This window comes from Orycteropus afer, unplaced genomic scaffold, assembly GCF_000298275.1.
Source record: "Orycteropus afer afer isolate SDZICR_OR568_19922 unplaced genomic scaffold, OryAfe1.0 scaffold00034, whole genome shotgun sequence".
Lineage (NCBI taxonomy): Eukaryota > Metazoa > Chordata > Mammalia > Tubulidentata > Orycteropodidae > Orycteropus > Orycteropus afer.
The window spans coordinates 16,528,764-16,550,082 of record NW_006921621.1 but is presented as its reverse complement, the minus strand read 5'-3'; the positions used below and the strand labels follow the sequence as shown (position 1 = coordinate 16,550,082).

The 21,319-nt window shown below is 45.1% G+C and overlaps 2 protein-coding genes across 2 annotated transcripts in view; one reads left to right on the top strand and one right to left on the bottom strand.

The window, feature by feature from the left end:
* Positions 1–1,638, top strand: part of LOC103193128 (guanylyl cyclase-activating protein 1) — an 11,996-nt gene extending 10,358 nt beyond the window's left edge. Inside the window, exons 2-4 of the mRNA XM_007936250.2 lie at positions 492–641; positions 1,029–1,122; positions 1,475–1,638. Of these exons, the coding sequence (XP_007934441.1) occupies positions 492–641; positions 1,029–1,122; positions 1,475–1,638 (408 nt within the window). The remainder of the gene's footprint in view (positions 1–491; positions 642–1,028; positions 1,123–1,474) is intronic.
* A 4,807-nt stretch (positions 1,639–6,445) lies between these two features.
* On the bottom strand, positions 6,446–19,023 carry GUCA1B (guanylate cyclase activator 1B). Its single transcript, XM_007936249.1, has 4 exons — positions 18,817–19,023; positions 9,299–9,448; positions 7,764–7,884; positions 6,446–6,573 (listed from the first exon to the last, which is right to left on the bottom strand). Exons 1-4 carry the CDS (start codon positions 19,021–19,023, stop codon positions 6,446–6,448), a joined length of 606 nt encoding a protein of 201 aa, XP_007934440.1.
* Between the last annotated feature and the right edge of the window lie 2,296 nt (positions 19,024–21,319).

Genomic DNA, 21,319 nt, shown 5'->3' with positions numbered 1-21,319 from the left:
AACAAACATTCTCTTCCCCATTTAATGGATTTGGGCCCATTGGGTTTTTAAGGCTGTAAATCTTTACGGAAGTACATTGCCTCATCTTCCTCCTATGCGGCTGGTGGGTTCTAACCGCTTACCTTTCGGTTAGCAGCCCAGTGCCTTAAGCACTTAAGCCACCAGAGTTCCTTATTATAACTATTCTAGGTGAGGAAACAATCAAATTAAGTCTTTTGCCTCCTATCCCTCAGCTTTGGCAAGGTGGGGCTGGGAGTCAAGCCTGTGCCCCCCAATATTGAGCTCCCATCAGGACAGTGTTATTACATCTTACTGCATTTTGAATCCTTACACTCTACCATAGCATGAGATACCTAATAGGTGCTCAGAAAAGTTAAAAAAAAAAAATAAAGGGTAAAAAAATAAAGGGTGAGGCTGAACTGGGCAGAGGCCAGGAGTCAGGCAGGGCAGGACCAGAGGCAGGGTTCACAGTGGTCATGCCCCTCGCCCAGGACGGCTACATCGACTTCATGGAGTACGTGGCTGCGCTGAGCCTGGTCCTCAAGGGAAAGGTGGAACAGAAGCTGCGCTGGTACTTCAAGCTCTACGACGTTGATGGCAACGGATGTATCGACCGCGACGAGCTGCTCACCATCATCCGGGTAACTCCAGGTGCAGAGGGCTGCCAGGGTTGGGAGCAGTTGCTCCAGGTGGGACCTGGAGCTGAGAGTCCCAGGATTGGTCCTTAGAAGGCGGAACTGCAGTCTCAGAAGAAGACAGGATTGAATGTTCCGGAGGCAGCTGTGGCCCTAACCAGCTGCCTTTCCGAGGACACGTCCCATTCCCTCTCTGGGCCTGTTTCCTCATTTATTATACCAAGCACATGTGGATGCTCAGCTCCTAAGTCCCAGCTCTGTCAAGTGCCGGGGCACCTTGGTCTCCACTCTTCCTTGCTGTTGGAAGCCAGAGAATATTTCAATGCCCCTACTCCCACCATTGAGACAAAATGAACATGAGACCACTCATTTCTCCCTTTTCTTCTCTCTCAGGCCATTAGAGCCATTAACCCTTGCAGCGACTCACCCATGAGTGCAGAGGAATTCACAGATTTGGTGTTCTCCAAGATCGACATCAATGGGGATGGTAAGGGGGCCCGCAGTGGGGTTAACCAGGGATGTGGAGTCACCAGAGGTGGGGGGTCACCAGGGTGGGGTTGTCAGAGGTGGGAGGTCACCAGTGCAGGAGGGGAGGAGGAGGCACAGAGGGCCCTCTGCTTGTTACTGTCCCCATCCGCCTGTGCCCTGGCCACAAAGTTGGCTTTTAGGGACCCATGGGCCAGAGTTTGGGGCCTGGCTCCCACCACCTGCTCCACTCACAGGCCCCTTGCACCATCATTGGTTCTGCCCTGGCCCGTTGCAGGAATCCAGCTCTGGACCCTGGGCTGCAGACTGTGAAACTGCCCCTCTCCCTTGACTCCTTTTTCTCTCTACCCCAGGGGAGCTCTCCCTGGAGGAGTTCATGGAGGGCGTCCAGAAGGACCAGATGCTCTCGGACACGCTGACGCGCAGCCTGGACCTTACCCGCATAGTGCGCAGGCTCCAGAATGGGGAGGAGAGCGAGGAGGGGGCAGGGGACCCAGCGGCCAAAGCAGCTGGCTGAGCTGAGGCCGGCTGCTTCTTCTACCTTGGTTGGGGGGAGGCGTGGTGGTGCCTGGTGTCATTTTTGTTTTAATACTAGACAGAATCTACTGAACTCAGAGGCTCAGCTTGCCACTTTGGGGTGCACGGTGATGGCAGCGAGAGGGAGGGGTGGGAGCCCAGAGCAGAGGACAGTGGAGACTTCCCTGGACCCTCTGGGTGATTCAGCTGGTGGGGGTTGCCTCCCCCTTGTTCCTCCTAACACTTCACCCACCTTTCCACACTGAGCTCCTCCAATGCCAAGAGCTTCCAGGCATGAAAGCTTGGGGGCAGCGCTGGGCTTTTCTGGGACTCTGATGGCATCCCCTAGATCCTGCCGCACAGCTTCATTCCCTGTTCTGCAACTGCACACCCATCCCTCCACCAGGAACCCAGACCTACTTGTGTGGTCGTATTTATTCATTCCTCCCTTCAGCAAGTGATTATTGAGTACCTACTGTGTACCAGTACTAGATGTTGGATACCAAAGTGGACAGCCCTCATTCTCAAGAAACTCACTGGTTGAGGGAGGGACACATAGAGAATCATCATTATACTAATCTATGTTCATAGAAGTTGAAGGTGTGGTCAGATTCCTGTAGAAGAACAAGGAACTTGGGAGGGGGTCTCACTCAGAGGTGGCACCACAGAGGTGACCTTTTCTTCTCGTGCCCCCCCCCATCCCTGGAAGCTGAGATGAAAGGAGTGTCTGGGAGGGTGGGGTTGGGAGAGTGGTAGCCATGGTGACAGAGGTGACCTTTGACTTTGGACATGAAAGAGGAGTTGGGGAGTTGCACATGGAGAAGGAGGTGATGTGTGTGGAGAGATTGGGGGTGCTATATAATGTATGTGTATGTGTGAGGGAGTCTGTGTGATATGGGGAGGAGCTTTCTTAGGTGTAAATAGGGGGTATCGCTTAAGATTTAGAATTTTATGAACTTTGAGACATTTTTAGGGCTCATCATCAAGGGACCTAGTAATTGAGAAAACCATTCCTTGAAGGAGTTCTGGTGGCATAGTGCCTAAGGCATTTGACTGCTAACCAGAACTTTGGTGGTTCAAACCCACCAGCCACTCCACAGAATGAAGACTGGGCAGTCTACTTCCATAAAGATTTAACCGCCTCAGAAACCCAAAGGGGGTGCACTATGAGTCAGAATCAATTCGATGGCAGTGAATTTTTTTTATTCCTTGAAGAAGTTTATAATGCTACCATGGAGACAAAGATGACATGTTCAGATGACCATAGAGATCTGAATTATGACTGAATGACTGGTTGTGGTGTGGGAGCACGTACATACATTCAGACCTCTGGGAGAGTCTGCTCAAGTCTAGTTTTGGCCAGAAAGTGGGACCAGGAAGAGCTGGGCCTACAGAAATCCTCCATTCATCCAGAGGAAATGCTTATTATGGAGAAGTGACTGCACCAGCCCCTCCTATTCCCCTGCTGTCCTTTCAGGGGCAGGTAGTGCTGCATGGTTCCTGCTATGGACTGAATTGTGTACCCCCAAAATACATGATGTAAATCTTAACCCCTACACCTGTGGTTATAATCCCATTTGGGAATGGGTTTTGTTTGTTAAGAGGCCATAAGAGGGTATATTCTAAGCTGATCACCTTTGAGATATAAAAAGAGCAGGTTAGGTATAGAGGAGTAGAGATGGGGAGACAGATGCCACACCATGTGAGGACCACCAAAGGACCAAGGAACAAGGACCTCCCCTAGAGCTGACAGAGAGAGAAAGCCCTCCCCTAGAGCCGGCACCCAGAATCTGGACTTCAAGCCTCCTAAGCTGTGAGAAAATAAATTTGTTTGTTAAAGCCACCCACTTGCATTATTTCTGTTATAGCAGCACTAGGTAAGACAGTTTCCCACATACCTGGGACTCACTGATCATGACAAGTGACCTGCCTGTCCCTGGTCTAACCTAAATACCTCTTGCTGCAGTGAAAAGTGACACCAGTTGAGAAGTGGAGGTGACTGTTGGGGAGCACTCCCATTCTTTGCACACTCCTTTAAAAACACTTTGCAAGCACACATAGATTGCTCATTCAAGGTAGGTATTATCAGCCGTGCCCATGATTTACAGCTGCCTAGATGCTGTAGGACCTGGCGAAAGACATGGGGGCTGGGGCTGGGAGGGGTCCAATTTCAAAAGATGCTCTTACTTCTGGGCTTTGGGTCTTCATGTCAGCTGGGTGGAGGGGGTAAACAAGAGGAAGGTTGGGGAGAGCCACTGGGGAGAGGAGAGGGTATATTTCACTCACACTCATCCTGCCTATTGGGAGCTGTTCTGATTACCTAGTGCCACTCTGACAGAAATATACCACGAATGGATGGCCTTAGCAAACATGAGTTTATTCTCTCACAATTTTGAGGCTTTAAGTCTACGTTCAAAGTGCCAGGCTCTAGGGGCTGGGTGAAAGCCCCTCAGCCTTGGGCTTTAGCTCTGCCTCTTGCTCTTGGCCCACTGAAGTTAGAGGCATCTCTTCACTACTGGCTACTGAGGCTAACAAGCCCAAGGTCAACAAATAAAATGGCACAGTCCCGATGTTATCAAACTACATAGCAGGCCATTAATTCAAGTCCATTGTAAGTCTCAAGGTTGGCAGAGCATGGCAGGCTGCTGAACAGCAACACAGCTACATGCTAAGCGTGCCACAAGCTAGAGACCATTCCCAAGACTTCTCCTTATATACAGGAAGTAGACCACATACCCAAAACAGCTACTCAGCTGCTTGTGGTAGATCCCACCATGGAGTTGATTGCCAGTCTCATCATGGGGAATAACTACCACCAGCTGCCCAGCCACTCAACCAGGCCCAGCCAAGTTGACATACAAATTTAACTACCACAGGAGCTCTGCTGGCATAGTACCTAAGGTATTTGACTGCTAACCAGATGGCTGGCAGTTCAAACCCACCAGCGACCCCTCAGAAGGAAGACTGGGCAATCTATTTCCATAGAGATACCGCCTCGGAAACCCAAGGAGGTATTGCTATGAGTTGGAATTGACTGGATGACAGTGAGTTTGGTTTTGGTTTATCCTACCTATCGATTGTACCACCTGGACTGGGAACTCAGCCAGGACTGGAGCACAGGCATGGAGGAAAGGCGCAGGGGCAGCTGGGGGGAAAATTGACATGTTTGCTCCTTCTCTCTTGCTAGCTGCCTCTTGGGAAATCCCGAAGGTCAGCTGGGAGAATATCTGTACAGGACATTTCCCAACCTCGTTCATGTACCACCTCCATGACTGGGAGCCTATCTGTGTACCACCTGGGTTATTATTAATATTTTTTATTGTGATAAATATAGATGTAACAAAACATTTGCCATTTCAACAATCTTCACACGTACAGTTTAGTGACATTAATTTTGTTTGTCATGTTTTTTTTAATCAACCAGTTTTTTAACCTAAAATTTATTTTTGAAAAAAATTATAATGATTAACACACCAAGGAGACTGCAGGTTCAATAACTATAGTTTTTCATACATCAATATAAAAATGCATCTATTCCAGTTAAAGCAAACATTTTTTCTAGCAACCACCTTAGATCATCTCTCAGGAGTGACACTGACCCAGGGAACTGGTTTTTCATCATGTCTCACAGGTGCCTCAAGCTCCAGGGGAGCACAATGTTCTGAATTCTCCACTCCCCTTCAACCACGGTGACTCCATTAAAAAAAAAAATGTATAGAAGAAAACATTTACCATTTCAATATTTTTCCGTGTACAAGTCAGTGACATTCATTATGTTCATCATGGTGTACAACCATCACCACTATTCACTTTCACACAGAGTGACTCCATTTTGATCTAGTTCCTATATTGGGGTTGCACATAAAAAACTGTGTAATACCTATAGTTCACGTCTAAAAAAATAATAATCTGAAAACTGTTCACCTAGTCTAGGCTGCTCACTGTGCAGATGAGGTGATCAAGGGAGGAGAAGTGGCCTGTCTTGGGTCACAGCATGGTTGGAGGCAAAGCCTGGCCCAGAGCCCAGGTTGACAGGGTCCCAGTTTCCCTGGGAGTCAGAGTGGTGGTTTCCTCCATTCTTTAAGGAGATACATTTGGCTGTGGCTGGCAATCAGGGAAAGTTCATTCAAGCCTTGGGGAGATTAATGGGGGAGGACTTGGGGGATGACAGCAGCACAGGAAAGCTGAAATGTCCGTATTAAGCACATCCCACCTCTCCGAGGGGCTAAAAGACAATAGCTATCTAGCTTGCTGCAATTTTCCCTTGACATAACTTGGTGGGAGGCCTTGGGGAGGAGGAGGCAAGAGTCCTCCCCATGAACACCTGCAGGGTCCTGGTGGGGGATGCAATTTTTATTCCCCCACTCCTACCTCTTCTTCAGACTCAACCTCTCCAGGCCCTACCTTCTATCAGTCTTTGCTTTGTACACTGTAAGTATGGGGGTTCTTATTGAAGATTTGGTCTATGGAAGCCTCCACCCCTCAGCTGGCCTCTTTCTAACCGAGAACTACCTAGAAACTTGTGGAGGTCTCACAACCCTGCCAAGGCATTGTTTTACCAGGAGGAGCTGGTAAAAAACCCAGCTTCTTGTACTACCCAATAAAATGGACAGTGCCCTGTTGGCCACTTCGGGCTCAGTTGTCCCCCTCCTGCTCCACTCACCAACCTACACAGGGTGAAGTCTGAGCCTGGATAAGAGTGAGCATGATGGGGCTGAGCCAGGGACCCTCCCTCTACTTGTAAACCTGGGTGAGCTTGGAGTCTTGGAGGGGCTGTTGGTTCCTCCAGGTCTCCCAGGGCCTGACCCTCAAAACATGGCACTTTTCCGCCTCTGCTGAGAGATCCAGCCACCGGGATTCATGTCCATATGGAGCATCTTCATCACCCACTTGTCACGGCGGGCTCCTTCAAGGAACTCATCCAGAGACAGCTGGCCTGAGCAAGGAGTAGCAGAGAGAATCATTTGGGGAGAGGGGAAGGAAGGGAGGTGCAGCAGGAGAAGAAATCTCTCCCTTGGGTATAGCTACATCTCTTACACAAACTAGCCTGTTGTTTCAGGTGCTAAGCAGATAAAACTAAACTCAAGCAGATAGTCTTGTCAGTTCTCCAATTCTCCAGGAGTCTCCTAAGACTCAAAAGGGGCTGGCTTTGCAGATGAGTTGAAGCTCTAATTTTGTTCTATGTTGTTGTTAGGTGTCGTTGAGTCAGTTCCAACTCATAGCAACCCTATGTACAACAGAGCGAAACGCAGCTCTGTGCTGTGCCATCCTCACAATCATTGCTTGAGCCCACTGTTGTAGCCACTGTGTCAATCCCTCTCACAGAAGATCTTCCTCTTTTTTGCTGACCCTCTATTTTATCAAGCATATGTTCTTCTCCAGGGACTGGTCCTTTCTGACAAATGTCCAAAGTACATGAGAACAAGTATGTGCCCCTAAAATACTGGGTGGAGCTGACAAGTTCTTGAGGGCTCTTCTAGGGTATGTTCTAAGCCAGCTTTGTCCCTGCATAACTTGGGGCTGGCCATTGAGCTACAGAGAGAAGAGCCTAAGTCCCTGGATGGCACAAATGATTAAGCACTTGGCTGCTAACCACAAGGTTGGCAGTTTGAACCCACTCAGATGCAACTCAGGAGAAAGACCTGGCAATCTGCTTCTGGAAGGTCACAGACATGAAAATTCTGTGGAGCACAGTTCTACTTTGAAACACATGGGGTCACCATGAATCAGAATCAATTCAATAACAACTGGATACTGGATATATCCTACACCCGGCACTTAAATACATTATCCTACTTATTCTTCTCAACCACCATCATTATCCTCACTCTCCAGATGAGAAAACTGAGACCAGCCAGGAGATTAAATGGATCATCCTGGCCTGCCTGACTCCCAAATTCCTGTTATGCTCATCCAGCCTCCATCAGCAGCTCCTCTAAGAGTTTTAATGACTCTTGCCAACATCAAGTGACATCACTTGTTATTTCATACAATCCTTTCACCCCATCTCACAGATGAGCATACTAGTCATTGGGAGGTAGATGGCCTCGCCCAAGTTCACACACCCAGAAAGTGGGGGTGCTTCAGAGTGGACAGCCCTCCCACCGCCATCTCTGCCCGTGTTACCATCTCCATTCTCATCCACCAGGAGGAAGATCCTGTCCACCACCTCCTCAGGCGTGAGCAGCTGGCCTTGCTGCTCCACCTCCATCTCCACCTGGCAGGCTTTCTTCAGCTTGTAGATCGCCTGCCGGAGAAAATCAAGCCACACCGATGGGAGGCCTTGCAAGCCCTGTGACCCACATTTCTCAGCATCCCCTCCCCAGCACTGGTCCCCCAGGCTGCTCACCTTGAAACTACATGACCAAATAAAAACCAAGGCTATTCTCTCAGAGTCCAATGGGCCACATTCCACCTGAGGGGTTCCTGGGTGACATGTGAGCATCCATGCTGAAACCCAAGGGCTCTAATGAGGGATGAGTAAGTCACTGCAATTAAACCTTTTAGAGCTGGAGAAACTCCACTGGTCTACACTCCATTTTATAGAGTCAGAGAACAAAAGAGAATTCAGTATATTTGTGTGTATGTGTGTACATGTGAAACAGAATGACTGGAGATGAAAATGTTTGGACTAGAGGAGAAAGAGTAGGTTTCTCCTTTGCCCTGCCTCCTCTGCAAATGAGACAACATATATGAAAACATTATGTTCATTGGGAAGAGAAAGACAAAATGAGGACTATCCTTGGTTTGTAGACTGGACATTCTCTGAGGACAGAGGCTGTGTCTTCTTGATCCCTGGTCTCGTGGCCTACCACGGCACCTGGCACAAAGCAGGCAGCCACTAAAGATGTTTGGGAGGCTGAGGTATCAAGTCCTGCTCCAGCACTTTCCAGGTACATGAACCTTGGAAAACTGCAGCACCTCTGTGAGGCTGTTTCCCTATTTATAAAATGGTGCTAACAATCTCCACATCATAATGTAGCTGTGGGGGTTAGACAGGCAATACAGGTGAAGTGTCGGTCTGGGATAGAGCAGGTGTTCTTTCTTTTTTGTTAGTGATCTATCAATTTTATTAGTCTTTTCAAAAACCAACCTAAGGTTTTGTTGACTTTTTTTTTTCTTTTGTGTGTTTGTTTTCTATTTCATTAATTTCTGCTTTTAATTATTTTCTTCCTTCTACTTTCTTTGGGTTTAATTTACTCTTCTTTTTTCTATTTCTTGAGATGGCTTCCTAGATCATTGATTTTCAGTTTTTCTAATATATACATTTTAAGGTTGTAAATCTCCCTGCAAACCCAGCTTTTACCTGAAATCTATAAGTTCTGGTATGACACATTTTCATTTAAAACAAAATTCAGTTCAAATACTTCTCTGGTGTGTGTGTGTGTGTGTGTGTGTGTAATTATTTCTTTGATTCATGGATATTTAGGAGTATACTGCCTGATTTCAAAACAGATGGGAATTTTCTAGTTATCTTTTGTTACTGATTTTTCGTTTAATTCCACTGTGGTCAGGAAACACACTGTGAATGATTTCAATCCCTCTCCCTCAACCCCTGCCCCAGAGGGAATAACACTTCAGCTGACCACCTCCAGACATCTCTCAGAGCCCAGTAGTGTTCAAGTGTCCTGTGTCTGGGCCTCACAGGCAGAGACACTTACTTCCACAATGTCCAGCAGCTCCAGGCGATCGATGCTGCCATTGCGGTCCTTGTCATAGATCTTAAAGGTCCACTTCAGCTTGTGCTCCAGAGTGCCGCTCAGCACGAGGTTCAGGGCTGCCACATACTCCAGGAAGTCAATGGTGTTGTCCTGCATTGGGAGTGGGAGCTGCTAAGGTCTCTCAGACCTCCCCAGAAGGCAGGTGTGAGACTATTCAAGACTGTCTAGCCCTTAAACACAGGGCTTTTACTCTTACTTGCAATGGATGCTTCTTTGCTCATGCTACTCTCCACGTTGGGAATCCTTTCCCAGTCTCTGATTACCCAAGCAAGCCCTGGTGCTGCAAATGATTACTTGCTCAGCAGCTAACCAACAGGTTGGCAGTTCAAAGCCTTCAGCATCTTTGTGGGAGAACCTGGTAATTTACTCCCACAAAAATTACAGCCAAGGAAACCTTTTTGGGCAGTTGTACTCTGTCATATGAGGTTGCTATGAGTTGTAATTGACTTGCCACCACCTGACAACAACACAACACAATTACCCAATCCTACTCAACGGCAAACAACAACAACAACAACAAATCTGTCAAGCCTTCCTCCTCCAGGAAGCCTTCCTTCTCTGATTATTTAGGCACAGTGATCTCTCTCTCTCGCCATCCTAAAGTTCACAGTCCCTACTATTTATACTACACATTTCGGTAGTTACTCTGACATCATCACATAACTGTTTCATAAGTATGTCTCATTATAAGCTCCTGGAGAATAGGAAGGGATTCACATTCCTCCTGTTTCTCTTTCATGCCTAGCTTGGTACCATATATGCCCAGAGTCAGGGTTCCATAAATATTTATATGTCAGTGAATAAATGATTGACTCCAACTGAATTTGATATTAAGGTAATTTTGAAAGGAGATGAGAAAGCAGTGTTCACATTGAAAATTCCAGTTGCCCTCACATTCAAATCGGAGGCTTCCACACCATGAGCCTGAGGGCAGACAGGCAATGGCTGCAGTCCTCCCTCAGCCTCTAGACCTCTCCATTGGGTGGACATTACACAGATGGACAGTCCTGCACACTTCCCCCCACCCAGGAAGGAGAAGCAGGAATTAGAGCTCAGGGAATAATTGGGCAAAGGAAGGAAAAGGGGCACACTCCACTTCTAAGAAGTCAGCTGAGTGTTCCTTTCATGTGACTCTAAATTTTCCTCTCACAAAAATGGGACAGCAATAATTATTCCAAAAACGGCAAATAAGTGGAGGGGAGAACACTCTTGTTTTTCTATTCCAAATGAGTCTGCAGTGGAAGATTGGTGCTGGGGGTGAAGGGTGGATGTCACAGTGAGTCAGTTGGCCCAGGGTTCCCGGCTGAGCTTCCTCATACAGAGTTGGCATGTCAGCTTTCCAAATTAAAAATCTGAGTCCTCAGCACCTCCAGAAGTGATGTTGTAATCGGAAGTAACACTGCTGGCCCAGAGCACTTCTGTCCTCCTGAGTCAGGCCTCTGAGGAGACCCAACAACAGATCAGGGGTTGTCTGGGTAAGCAAGGTTTGAGCAACAGGAGAAAAATGGGAAAAAATGGAGGTAGCAAAAAAGGAAGAAAATAGAAAGATTTTATCAAAAAGAAAAATCAAGAATAATATAAAACTAGCCTAATCCCAACACCTGGGAGGCCTGGTAGCATAGTGCCTAAGGCACTTGACTGCTAACCAGAAGGCCGGTGGTTCAAACCCACCAGCCACTCCTCGGAAGGAAGATGGGGCAATCTACTTCCGTAGTGATACTGCCTCGGAAACCCAAGGAGGGGTCACTATGAGTTGGGTCCGACTCATTGGTACATAACAACAACAACAATCCCAACACCTAACATTTTATTTTTTATTCAACAACTTCTGTATAATTCCTTCTGGATATTTTCTCCAGGCATATATTTACCTAATGGAGGTCAGATGGTTTCTATGGTTTTATTTACTGAATTTGTATTTCAGCTTTCCCCATGTCTTTAGAAATTATTTAAAACCATTATTTTTTTTTTTTTTTGCGGTGGAATACTGGGCATTCCTTCTTGTTGAATGTGGTTTTAATATTTTATGTTACACAATGGACATCTTTCTGCATGTGTATTTTTCTTACATCTCTGGTAATTTCTTTGGGGTAGATTCTTAGTAGTGATTGTTCTTTCAAGGGCTATTTTCATTCATAGTTACAATTTATGAAGATTATTATGAGTTGAGGAGCTCTGGTAGTGTAGTGCCTAAGGCACTTGACTGCTAACCAGAAGGCTGGCAGTTCAAACCCACCAGCTATGCCTCAGAAGGAAGGTTGGGCAATCTACTTCTGTAGTAATACCGCCTCGGAAACCCAAGGAGGCGTTGCTATGACTTGGGTCCGACTTGATGGTACATAATAACAACAACATTATGAATTGATCTTATGCTTCTTTATAAAACAACAATTAAGTTTAAAATATATCCAAAATGGCTGGGAGGGTCCATCTGACTTATAGCATCATCTCCCTCAGGTCTGCTATATTCTTTTCAGATAAGGAACCTGAGAGTCAGAGGCTAAATAAGCTGCCCAAGACCACGCAGCCAGCAAGTGCAGGAGCTCTCAAGCTACACATCTTCTCAGCTCAAGTTTTAAGAACTTTCCTTCTTCACTCAAGGTCTCACTGACTCACTGCTGTCGAGTCAGTTCCGACTCATAGCAACCCCTCCTTGGGTTTCCAAGGCGGTATCTCTATGGAAGTAGATTGTCCAGTCTTCCTTCTGAGGAGTGGTTGGTGGGTTTGAACTGCAAGCCTTCTGGTTAGCAGTCAAATGCCTTAGGCACTATGTCACCAGAGTTCCTACTCAAGGTCTATTTCTGTCTGAAAAACTAGCCCAGTATCCAGCACTAAGGGGAGAAATAATCAAGAAAACCCTGGACAAGTCTCTATTCTCCAGATCTCTAGACTCTCCCTCATTCTTTGTCTAGAACCTTCTATTCTCATCACATCCTGTCTCAACACCTTGGAGTTTCTACCATGACTCTTTGCCTTATATGAGGCACAGTCTAGAGTAGCCCCTTCCAGATGAGTGATCTCACTGGTGAAGTTCCTTCAAACCCCAGGGCCATTTCTGGCATGTTTCTGGCTAGAACTAATCTCATCCACTGTGCATGGGCTCTTGTCAGTTTCAATTACCCAGAAAGGCCTAAGAATGATGGAAACGCCTCTGTCTACTCAAGAGTAGGAGCAGATGTGATGGGGTGTGATCTGCTCTGTAAGATTATCTGCCCTATTTCTCCCTTAATTGATTTCCTTTGTGCACCAGCCCTGACCTCCCCCCTCCCCAATCTATGCTATATAAGAATCCCAAATACCATTTGCTCTTAATCCTCCCTTTTCATCTATTTCAGTTCATCACAGGACAGCTACTGGGAAAGAAAGTTGCCATGGAAGTAGTAGACACAGAATATTCCTACCCCCTTACCTCCATCAAATGCCCGTTTCTATCATTCCATATTTTGTTTTTTAATTTTTAGTGTGATTTAGGTGAAATTTACAGAGCAAATTCATTTTCCATACAGCAGTTCATACACACTGTTTCATGACATTGACTGAAATTCCCCACAATATAACATGTTGTTGCACTCTGTATTTTGAAATGTGAGCTAGATCTATGAACTCTTTTGTTTCTATTTACCCTAGACATCTTACACTAAGTGCCCAGAAATGATATAAAGATGGCATCAAGTTGGAGTAGTATATGGGATTGGAGAGATACACTAAATGGGTAAAGAAAGAAGACAGAGGAACTTAAAAACACCTTCTAGGAAAGCTCTTTCTTACAGTAGGATGCTAACTAATAAATAAAGAAGGAAAGATGGAGTTAGAGAATCATCAATGGAGTTCAAAACTAGTAGATGAAAACTGGATGAACAACAGGATATTTATTTGGTCTGAAAGTATCTCCTGTAAAACAAACAAACAAGCAAAAACAAAAAAACAAACTCACTGCCGTCAAGTCAGATCCAACTCAAAACAAGCCCTCCTTGGGTTTCAACTGCCAGCCTTCTGGTTAGCAGTTAAATGCCTTAGCACTATGTCACCAGAGCTCCTGCTTCTTAATTACAAAGGGAAAAATAATGACTTTGTAGTCAAAAAACCTGTCCCCTTAACCAAATAATTTAAGTTAGGCTTACCAGTAATAGGACAAACTGACATCATGTACTCCCTGATATCATGTACAGAGAAGGACATAACATCACTTCTGTGGTATTACTGTAAGAATTGTATAAGCTGAATCTAATCATGAAGAAAGATTAGACAAGCCCAAACTGTGGGACATTCTTCAAAATAATCGGTGTGCAATCTTCAAAAATGTCAAGGTCAAGTAAGACAAAGGAAGGCTGAGATTAAAGGTTGAAGATTAAGGAGACATGACAAGTAAATGTAAAGATCAAGACAAAAAAATTAAAAAGCTATAAATGATATTATTGAGACAACTGGCCAAATTTGAATATGGAGTACTGATTAGGTAATAGAATTGCTATATTTCCTGCTTTCAATAATTCTATTAGGTTATCTAAGAGAATATCAAAGGCAGTGGGTTTGGTTTTGGGTTTAGGTGGGGACATTTGACTGGGAGTCAATACTCCTGAAGATTGTGGACAAATCAATTCACTTTCTTTTGCCCCAGTTTTCTCACTGATTACTTTGAGTAACAAAAAATACCCTTCTCCTTCACAGGAAGCCATGAGACTTGGTGGAGGAAAGGAAAAGCTTTGAGAAGCCTGAAGCTAGCTCTGTGTCCTTCAAAGAGGGTTTCTGTAGTATTGAAGATGCTGACCCCACCCCAACACTGAGGCTGGGATGCTAGGAGCTGACAGCTTCAAGAGAAGCTGGCCTGCGGAAGCATTCCTCTTGACTCAGCTTTGCCCCCAGGCAGCAGGGAGCAGTGGCAGACAGGACCAGCAGGAACAGGTAAGGGGTAGCACAGGAAGTGAGTGGAGTGGTTAGAACAGCTATGGGAGATGAACTTGACTGTCAGTTTGTCTTACTGTGGTGGCTTGTGTGTTGCTGTGAGGCTGGAGGCTGTACCAGCAGGGGTGCTCATGGTGGACCAGTTTTGGTGGAGCTTCCAGACTGAGACAGACTTGGAAGAAGGAAGAGGTCATCCACTTCTCAAACAATTGGCCAGTAAAAACCTTATGAATAGCAGTGAAAAACTGTCTGATATATTACTGGAAAATTTTATGAATAGCCCTGAAACACTATCCAATATAGTACCGGAAGATGAGCCCCTCAGGTCAGAAAGCACTCAAAACATGACTGGAAAAGAGCTGCCTCATCAGAGTAGAGCCTACCTTAATGATATGGATAAAGTAGAGGTTTTGAGACCTCCATTTGCTAAAGTGGCATGACTCAATATGAGAAGAAACAGCTACAAACATCCATTGATAATTGGAACATGGAATGTACAAAGTATGAATCTGGGAAAATTGGAAGTTGTCAAACATGAAATTGAATGCATAAAGATTGATATCCTAGGTATTAGTGAGCTGAAATGGACCGGTTTTGGCCATTTTGGCTATATTTTAGATAACCATATGATCTACTATGCTGGGAATAACAAATTGAAGAGGAATGGTGTGACATTCAGCATCAGAAAGAATGTTTCAAGATCTATCTGAAGTGCAATGCTGTCAGTGATAGAATAATATCCATAAGCCTACAAGAAAAGCCAGTTAATACTACTATTATTCAAATTTACACACCAATCACCAAAGGCAATGACAAGGAAATTGAAGATTTTTACCAACTTCTGCAGTCTGAAATTGACCAAACATGCAATCAAGATGTGCTGATTATCCCTGGTGACTGGGATGCAAAAGTTGGAAACAAAGAAGAATCATCGGTAGTTGGAAAATTTGGCCTTGGAGATAGAAATAATGCTGGAGATTGCATGATAGAATTTTGCAAGCCCAATGACTTATTCACTGCAAATACCCTTTTTCAACAGCACAAATGGTGGCTATACACATGGACTTCACCAGACATAGTGCACAGGAATCAGACGGACTACATCTGCAGCAAGAGGTGATGGAGAAGCTCAATATCTTCAGCCAAAACAAGGCCAGGAGCTGATTGTGGAACTGACCATCAACTGCTCATTTTCAAGCTCAAGTTGAAGTTGAAGACAATTAAGTTCACGAGACCAAAAATATGACCTTGATTTTATTCCCCCTGAATTTAGAGACCATTTAAAGAATATATTTGATGCATTGAACACCAGTGACTGAAAACCAGAGGAATTGTGGAATGACATCAAGAACATTATCCATGAAGAAAGCAGAAGGTCATTAAAAAGACAGGAAAGGAAGAAAAGACCAAAATGGATGTCAGAAGAGACTCTGAAACTTGCCCTTGAATGGAAAGTAGCTAAAGCAAATGGAAGACATGACAAGATAAAAGAGCTATACAGAAGATTTCAAAGAGCAGCTCGAGAAGACAAAGTCAATTATTATAATGAAATGTGCAAAGACATGGACTTGGAAAGACAAAACAGAAGAACACACTCAGCATTGCTCAAGCTGAAAGAACTGAAGAGGAAATTCAAGCCTCACGGTGCAATACTGAAAGATTCTATGGGCAAATATATTGAATGATACAGGGATCATCAAAAGAAGATGGAAAGAATACACGGACTCACTGAACCAAAAAAAAAAAAAAAGTCAATGTTCATCTATTTCAGGAGGTCGCATATGATCAAGAACCAATGGTATTGAAGGAAGAAGTCAAAGCTGCACTGAAGGAACTGGTGAAAAACAAGGCTCCAGGAACTGACGGAATACCAATTGAGATGTTTCAACAAACGGATGCTGCATTAGAGGAACTCACTCAGCTATACCAAGAGATTTGAAAGACAACTACCTGGCTGACTAACTGGAAAAGATCCATATTTGTACCCATTCCAAAGAAAGGTGATCCCACAGAATGTGGAAACTATCAAACAATATCATTAATATCACACACAAGTAAAATCTTACTGAAGATAATTAAAAAACGGTTACAGCAATATATTGACAGAAAACTTCCAGAAATGCAAGCTGGATTCAGAAGAGGATGTGGAACAAGGGATATCATTGCTGATATCAGATGAGCCTTGGCTCAAAGCAAAGAATACCAGAAAGATGTTTACTTGTGTTTTATTGACTATGCAAAGTCATTTGTTTGTGTGGATCATAACAAATTACAGATAACATTAAGAAGAATGAGAATTCCAGAACACTTAATTGTGCTCATGAGGAACTTGAACATAGACAACGAGGCTGTCATTTGAACAGAACAAGGGGACACTGCATGGTTTAAAATCAAGAAGGGAGTGCATCGGGGTTGTATCCTTTCACCATACTTATTCAATCTGTATGCTGAACTAATAATCCGAGAAGCTAGACTATATGAAGAAGAACGTGGCATCAGGATTGGAGGAAGCCTCATCAACAACCTGCATTATACAGTCAACACAACTTTGCTCACTGAAAGTGAGGATGATTTGAAACACTTGCTGATGAAGATTGAAGACTACAGTCTGCAGTATGGATTACAGCTCAACATAAAGAAAAAGAAAATTCTCACAACTGGACCTATAAGCAGCGCCATGATAAATGGAGGAAAGATTGAAGTTGTCAGACTTAATATTACTTGGTTCTACCATCAACACCAATGGAAGCAGCAGCCAAGATATCAGATGTCGTATAGCATTTGGCAAATCTGCTGCAAAGGTCCTCTTTCAAGTGCTGAGGAGCAAAGATGTTTCCTTGAAGACTAAGGTGTGCTTGACAGTATCAGATGTCAGCATTTGGCAGGAGCTCTGGTAGCATAGTGCCTAAGGCACTTGACTGCTAACCAGAAGACTGTCGGTTCAAACCCACCAGCCACTCCTCAGAAGGAAGGTTGGGCAATCTACTTCCATAGTGATACTGCCTCGGAAACCCAAGGAGGGGTTGTTATGAGTCAGGGCTCATAGCTATGAGTTATGTAACAACAACATAGCATTTGGCAAATCTGCTGCAAAGGACATCTTTCAAGTGCTGAGGAGCAAGGAAGTTTCTTTGAAGACTAAGGTGCACTTGACACAAGCCATGGTATTTTCAATAGCCTCATATGCATGGGGGAGCTGGACAATGAAAAAGGAAGACAGAAGAAGAGTCGATGCTTTTGAGTTGTAGTGTTGGCTCAGAATGCTGAAAGTACCATGGACTGCTAAAAGAACTAACAAATCTGTCCTGGAAGAAGTGCAGCTGTAATGCTCCTTGGAAGCGAGAATGGCCAGACTTTGTCTCATCTATTTTGGTCATATTGTAAGAAGGGACCATTCCCTGGAGTAGGATATCATGCTTGGCAAAGTGGAGGGACAACAAAAAAGGGGAAGCCCCTCAATGAGATGGAGTGACACAGTGGCTGCCACAATGGGCAGAAGTGGGGGAAGAGGAAGACAGAAAAGGTGAGAGGGAAATGGAGAGAAAAGATTGTGGGGCTGGCACAGGACCGGACAGTGTTTCGTTCTGCTGTACATCTGGTTGCTATGAGTTGGAGGTAACTCGATGGCATCTAACAACAACAGCCTTGAAAGGTCGGCCAGTGAAGTCCTCCACTCACCGAGAGGTAGAGTACTGAGGCTTTCTCCAAGTTAGTGGTCCAGGTCCAATCCACTCCCTCAAAAAATATGGAAGTGAAATACATATTTGAGGTAGACCTACTTGTGTAAAAGATTGCAGGGGCACTGAACTACATGGTCTTGAATAATCAAAGGGTATCAATTTTTAAGTTCAGTTCCCAGGTGTTTTCCAAATTTTTTACCTTCTTAGCTGCTGGTGACACTGGAGGGCTTAAAGAAACCCTGATGATTGAATGGCTTCATGGAATCTTCCATGACTAGAAGAATTGAAAGGGGCATTTGCAATAATTCCTTTCATCTGCCAGCCAGTGCAGGCATCTCCTCCAGCATCTTGATGAGAAAGACCTGACAAGTCTCAGTCTGAACCACCTCAACATGGGGGAAGCTCAGTCTACTGCAGGCCAGCTCGTCCCATTTGGGACAAGGTCTTAGCTTTGCATGTTTAGAGTGACAGGGGCTCTGGTGGGTGTGAAAAACAAGGTCCATGGGCTGCAGAGACCTTGCCAAAACCATGCAAAGAGAGAGTGCAGACTCTGTCCTTCTTCCCAGTCTGTCTTCAGCTCTCAGGAGGAGGGAGAGGGAGACTCTGAGGGAAGCTAAGAGACCAAGAGAGGACAGGTGAGACTCAGAAGAGATAAGTCAAGATGGGAAGGGACAGGATGAGGTGGAGAGAGAGGAGAAAAGTTGGGGGAAGAGGAAGACAGAAAAGGTGAGAGGGAAATGGAGAGAAAAGAAGAGCACAGGAAGAAGCAGGAGGAATGAGGACCTGGGAGCTCCCACTCAAGATGTTCTTTGTGCTCAAGGGTGAAAAGTGGGTCAGGTGGACTGGTCATTGGTTCTCCCCTCCAAGGTACCTTACCCCATTCTTGTCGAAGGCTCGGAACATGCCCTCTACATACTGAGTGGCCTCCTCATTGCCTGTAACCTTGAAGAAGCGCTTGAACTCATGCATGAAGAGTGTGCCGCTGGGACACTCCACCACAAACTTCTTGTACCACTCCTGGAGTTCGGCGATGTCCATCTCACCAGCTGCCTCTGCCTCCTCCCAGCTGAACTGCTGCCCCATCCTAGCCCAAGGAACGTTGGGGAACAAGGGTCTGTTGTGTCTTCAGGGCCTCTGTGGATTGATTCCTTAGGCTATGGCCCTTTTCTTTTCTTTGCTTAAACAGCCACTTGATCATCTCCTAGGCAATTGAATATGATCAATTGGTGGTGTTGGAGACAGACTGCAAATGGGGAGGGGCCCCAGGTCCAGGCCAGCTAAGCTGCCCTAAGATCATTAGAGGATTCTCCTAGAAAGTCTGACCTGCAGACTGCTACGTGCCTCTTGTCTCACTCCTCCCTTTGGCCTTGCCAACCAAGCAACTAAGTCAGACCAGCAGATTCTGAGGAGGAAAAAGGGGGAAGAACCTGAGAGGTAGTTGGAGGGTGGAGTGATGAAGAGATGGGAAGACCCTCCCATCTCATACTCTCTCCCTGTCCCATTAGTTGGACACACAAAACTCCAAAGAAGCCCTTCTTGGGGACATAGGAGATTCCAAGGTCTGGGAAAGAAGACAAACTCAAAGCTCATAAAATAGAATCTGCTGGTGACCTGGGCCCCCTGTCCCCAGTGTGGTCTAGAGAGAACAGCAGAATCTATGATATGAAGGGCTGCTCTGTTCACAAGTTATCTTAGCCCCCAGAGCAATACCTGAAGCTCCACTAAAGATCACACCTTTGTCTTAGAACTTTTTCATTTTCCCACTTAAAGTATATACACCTCCCTCTGACATCCTTCACCCCAAATTCACACCTACAACCAAGGCTTTTCCTACTTTCCCTTCAAACTACTAATGGTGACAAAGATCTGGAAGCATGGCCTAAAATATCTTTGAAGGCTCTTACTTTTTCATAAAAGATTCACATAACTTTTTTGGTGTCAAATCAAATTACATATTCACGTTTGTTTTTGTTTTCCTTCACCCCCCCCATTTATGTATTTATTTTTATATTCATGTTTATTTTAATAGAAAAATGATGGCTCCAAGAGATCAGATCAGGAGCACTGATTTTTCTATATTAAGGGCAATCGTCTCAATGAGTCTATAGTTAGCCTCAGAGGTGACAATCTCCATCCCAATTGGCCGTTCATCCCCAAATTGTTTTGTACATCTTCAGGCCTGACTCTCACTGCTTCCTGCCCCCTGTACATCTCTCAAAGTTCCTTTAACTTTCTTGCTCATCCTGAAATAGGAACCCTCCTTCCTCTGTTGTCCATTCAAGTACTGGTGGATTTCTGGAGAGTAGTTAGTGTCCTCCGAGTTCCTCATTGTTGCCTCCAGTGGACTTTTTTCTTTTCTCCTTCAGACATGGAAGCCCCGTAGAAGCCGTTCTGACTCCTGATACATACACACACAAATCCTTGTTGTCATTGTTCCCATGTGACTTCACCACTTGGTTCAAGCATCATCTTAGTGACTTCAACATCCAAGGGGAGAGATGATCCATCCCACACAAAGGTCCTTGATCTCCTTAGCGCCAAAGAGCTTTTCTTCCTGCCCTCCCCACCTTGGCTTCCATTCACATGTGGTCCCTGGATCAGCAACTCTACCATTTGGGAACTAATTAGAAATGCAAATTGTTGGGCACCAATCCCCACCCACTTATGATTCCAGAGTCCCTGGGTAGTGCAAATAGTTAACATGCTTGGCTGCTAACTGAAAGGTTGAGGTTTGGCACCTTGGCCATCTATTTTCAAAAACTCAGCCATTGAAAATCCTGTGGAGCACAGTTCTGCTCTGACCCACATGGGGTCACTATGAGTTGGAACAGAATCAAAGGCAATTAGTGGTGGTGGGGCCAGGTGATCCAATGTACACTGAAGATTGAGAGTCACTACCCTAGACTTTGCTATCATCAATTTCTCTGCCATCTCAGAAACATTCAAGTTGCACTGCATTCCTTCATCCTCATCACCTCTCCTGGCTCTCTTATGCTAACCTTCACTCCAGTAGTTCACCAGCCTTAACTAGGCTTCTAATCTGTTGATTTAATAGATTCTTTTATCATCCATTACCTCCCTCATATCCTCACTTTCCCCATTCTCTTTACTTCACAGCTTAGAACTCTAGCCATTTCCTTACTATAACATGGACTTTGGTGCCCTTCTTTCCCTCCAACTACTCACTTGATAAAATCTGACCCAAGTCAAAGGTATCCACTAACTGTGCACTAACACCTCACCTGCACCCAAGAGACAGAATATTGCTAGAGAAAATCAGAGAATCATACGGGAGCTCTGGTAGCATAGTGGCTAAGGCACTTGACTGCTAACCAGAAGGCTGGCGGTTCAAACCCACCAGCCACTCCTCGGAAGGAAG

Coding starts and splice junctions, on each gene's coding strand:
- GUCA1B (XM_007936249.1), bottom strand. CDS start 19,023: ATGGGGCAGCAGTTCAGCTGGGAGGAGGCAGAGGCAGCTGGTGAGATG. Junction 9,449..18,816: donor GAGCCTTCGACAAGAATGGG/GTAAGGTACCTT, acceptor CTCCCAATGCAG/GACAACACCATTGACTTCCT. Junction 7,885..9,298: donor AGCTGCTGGACATTGTGGAA/GTAAGTGTCTCT, acceptor TTTCTCCGGCAG/GCGATCTACAAGCTGAAGAA.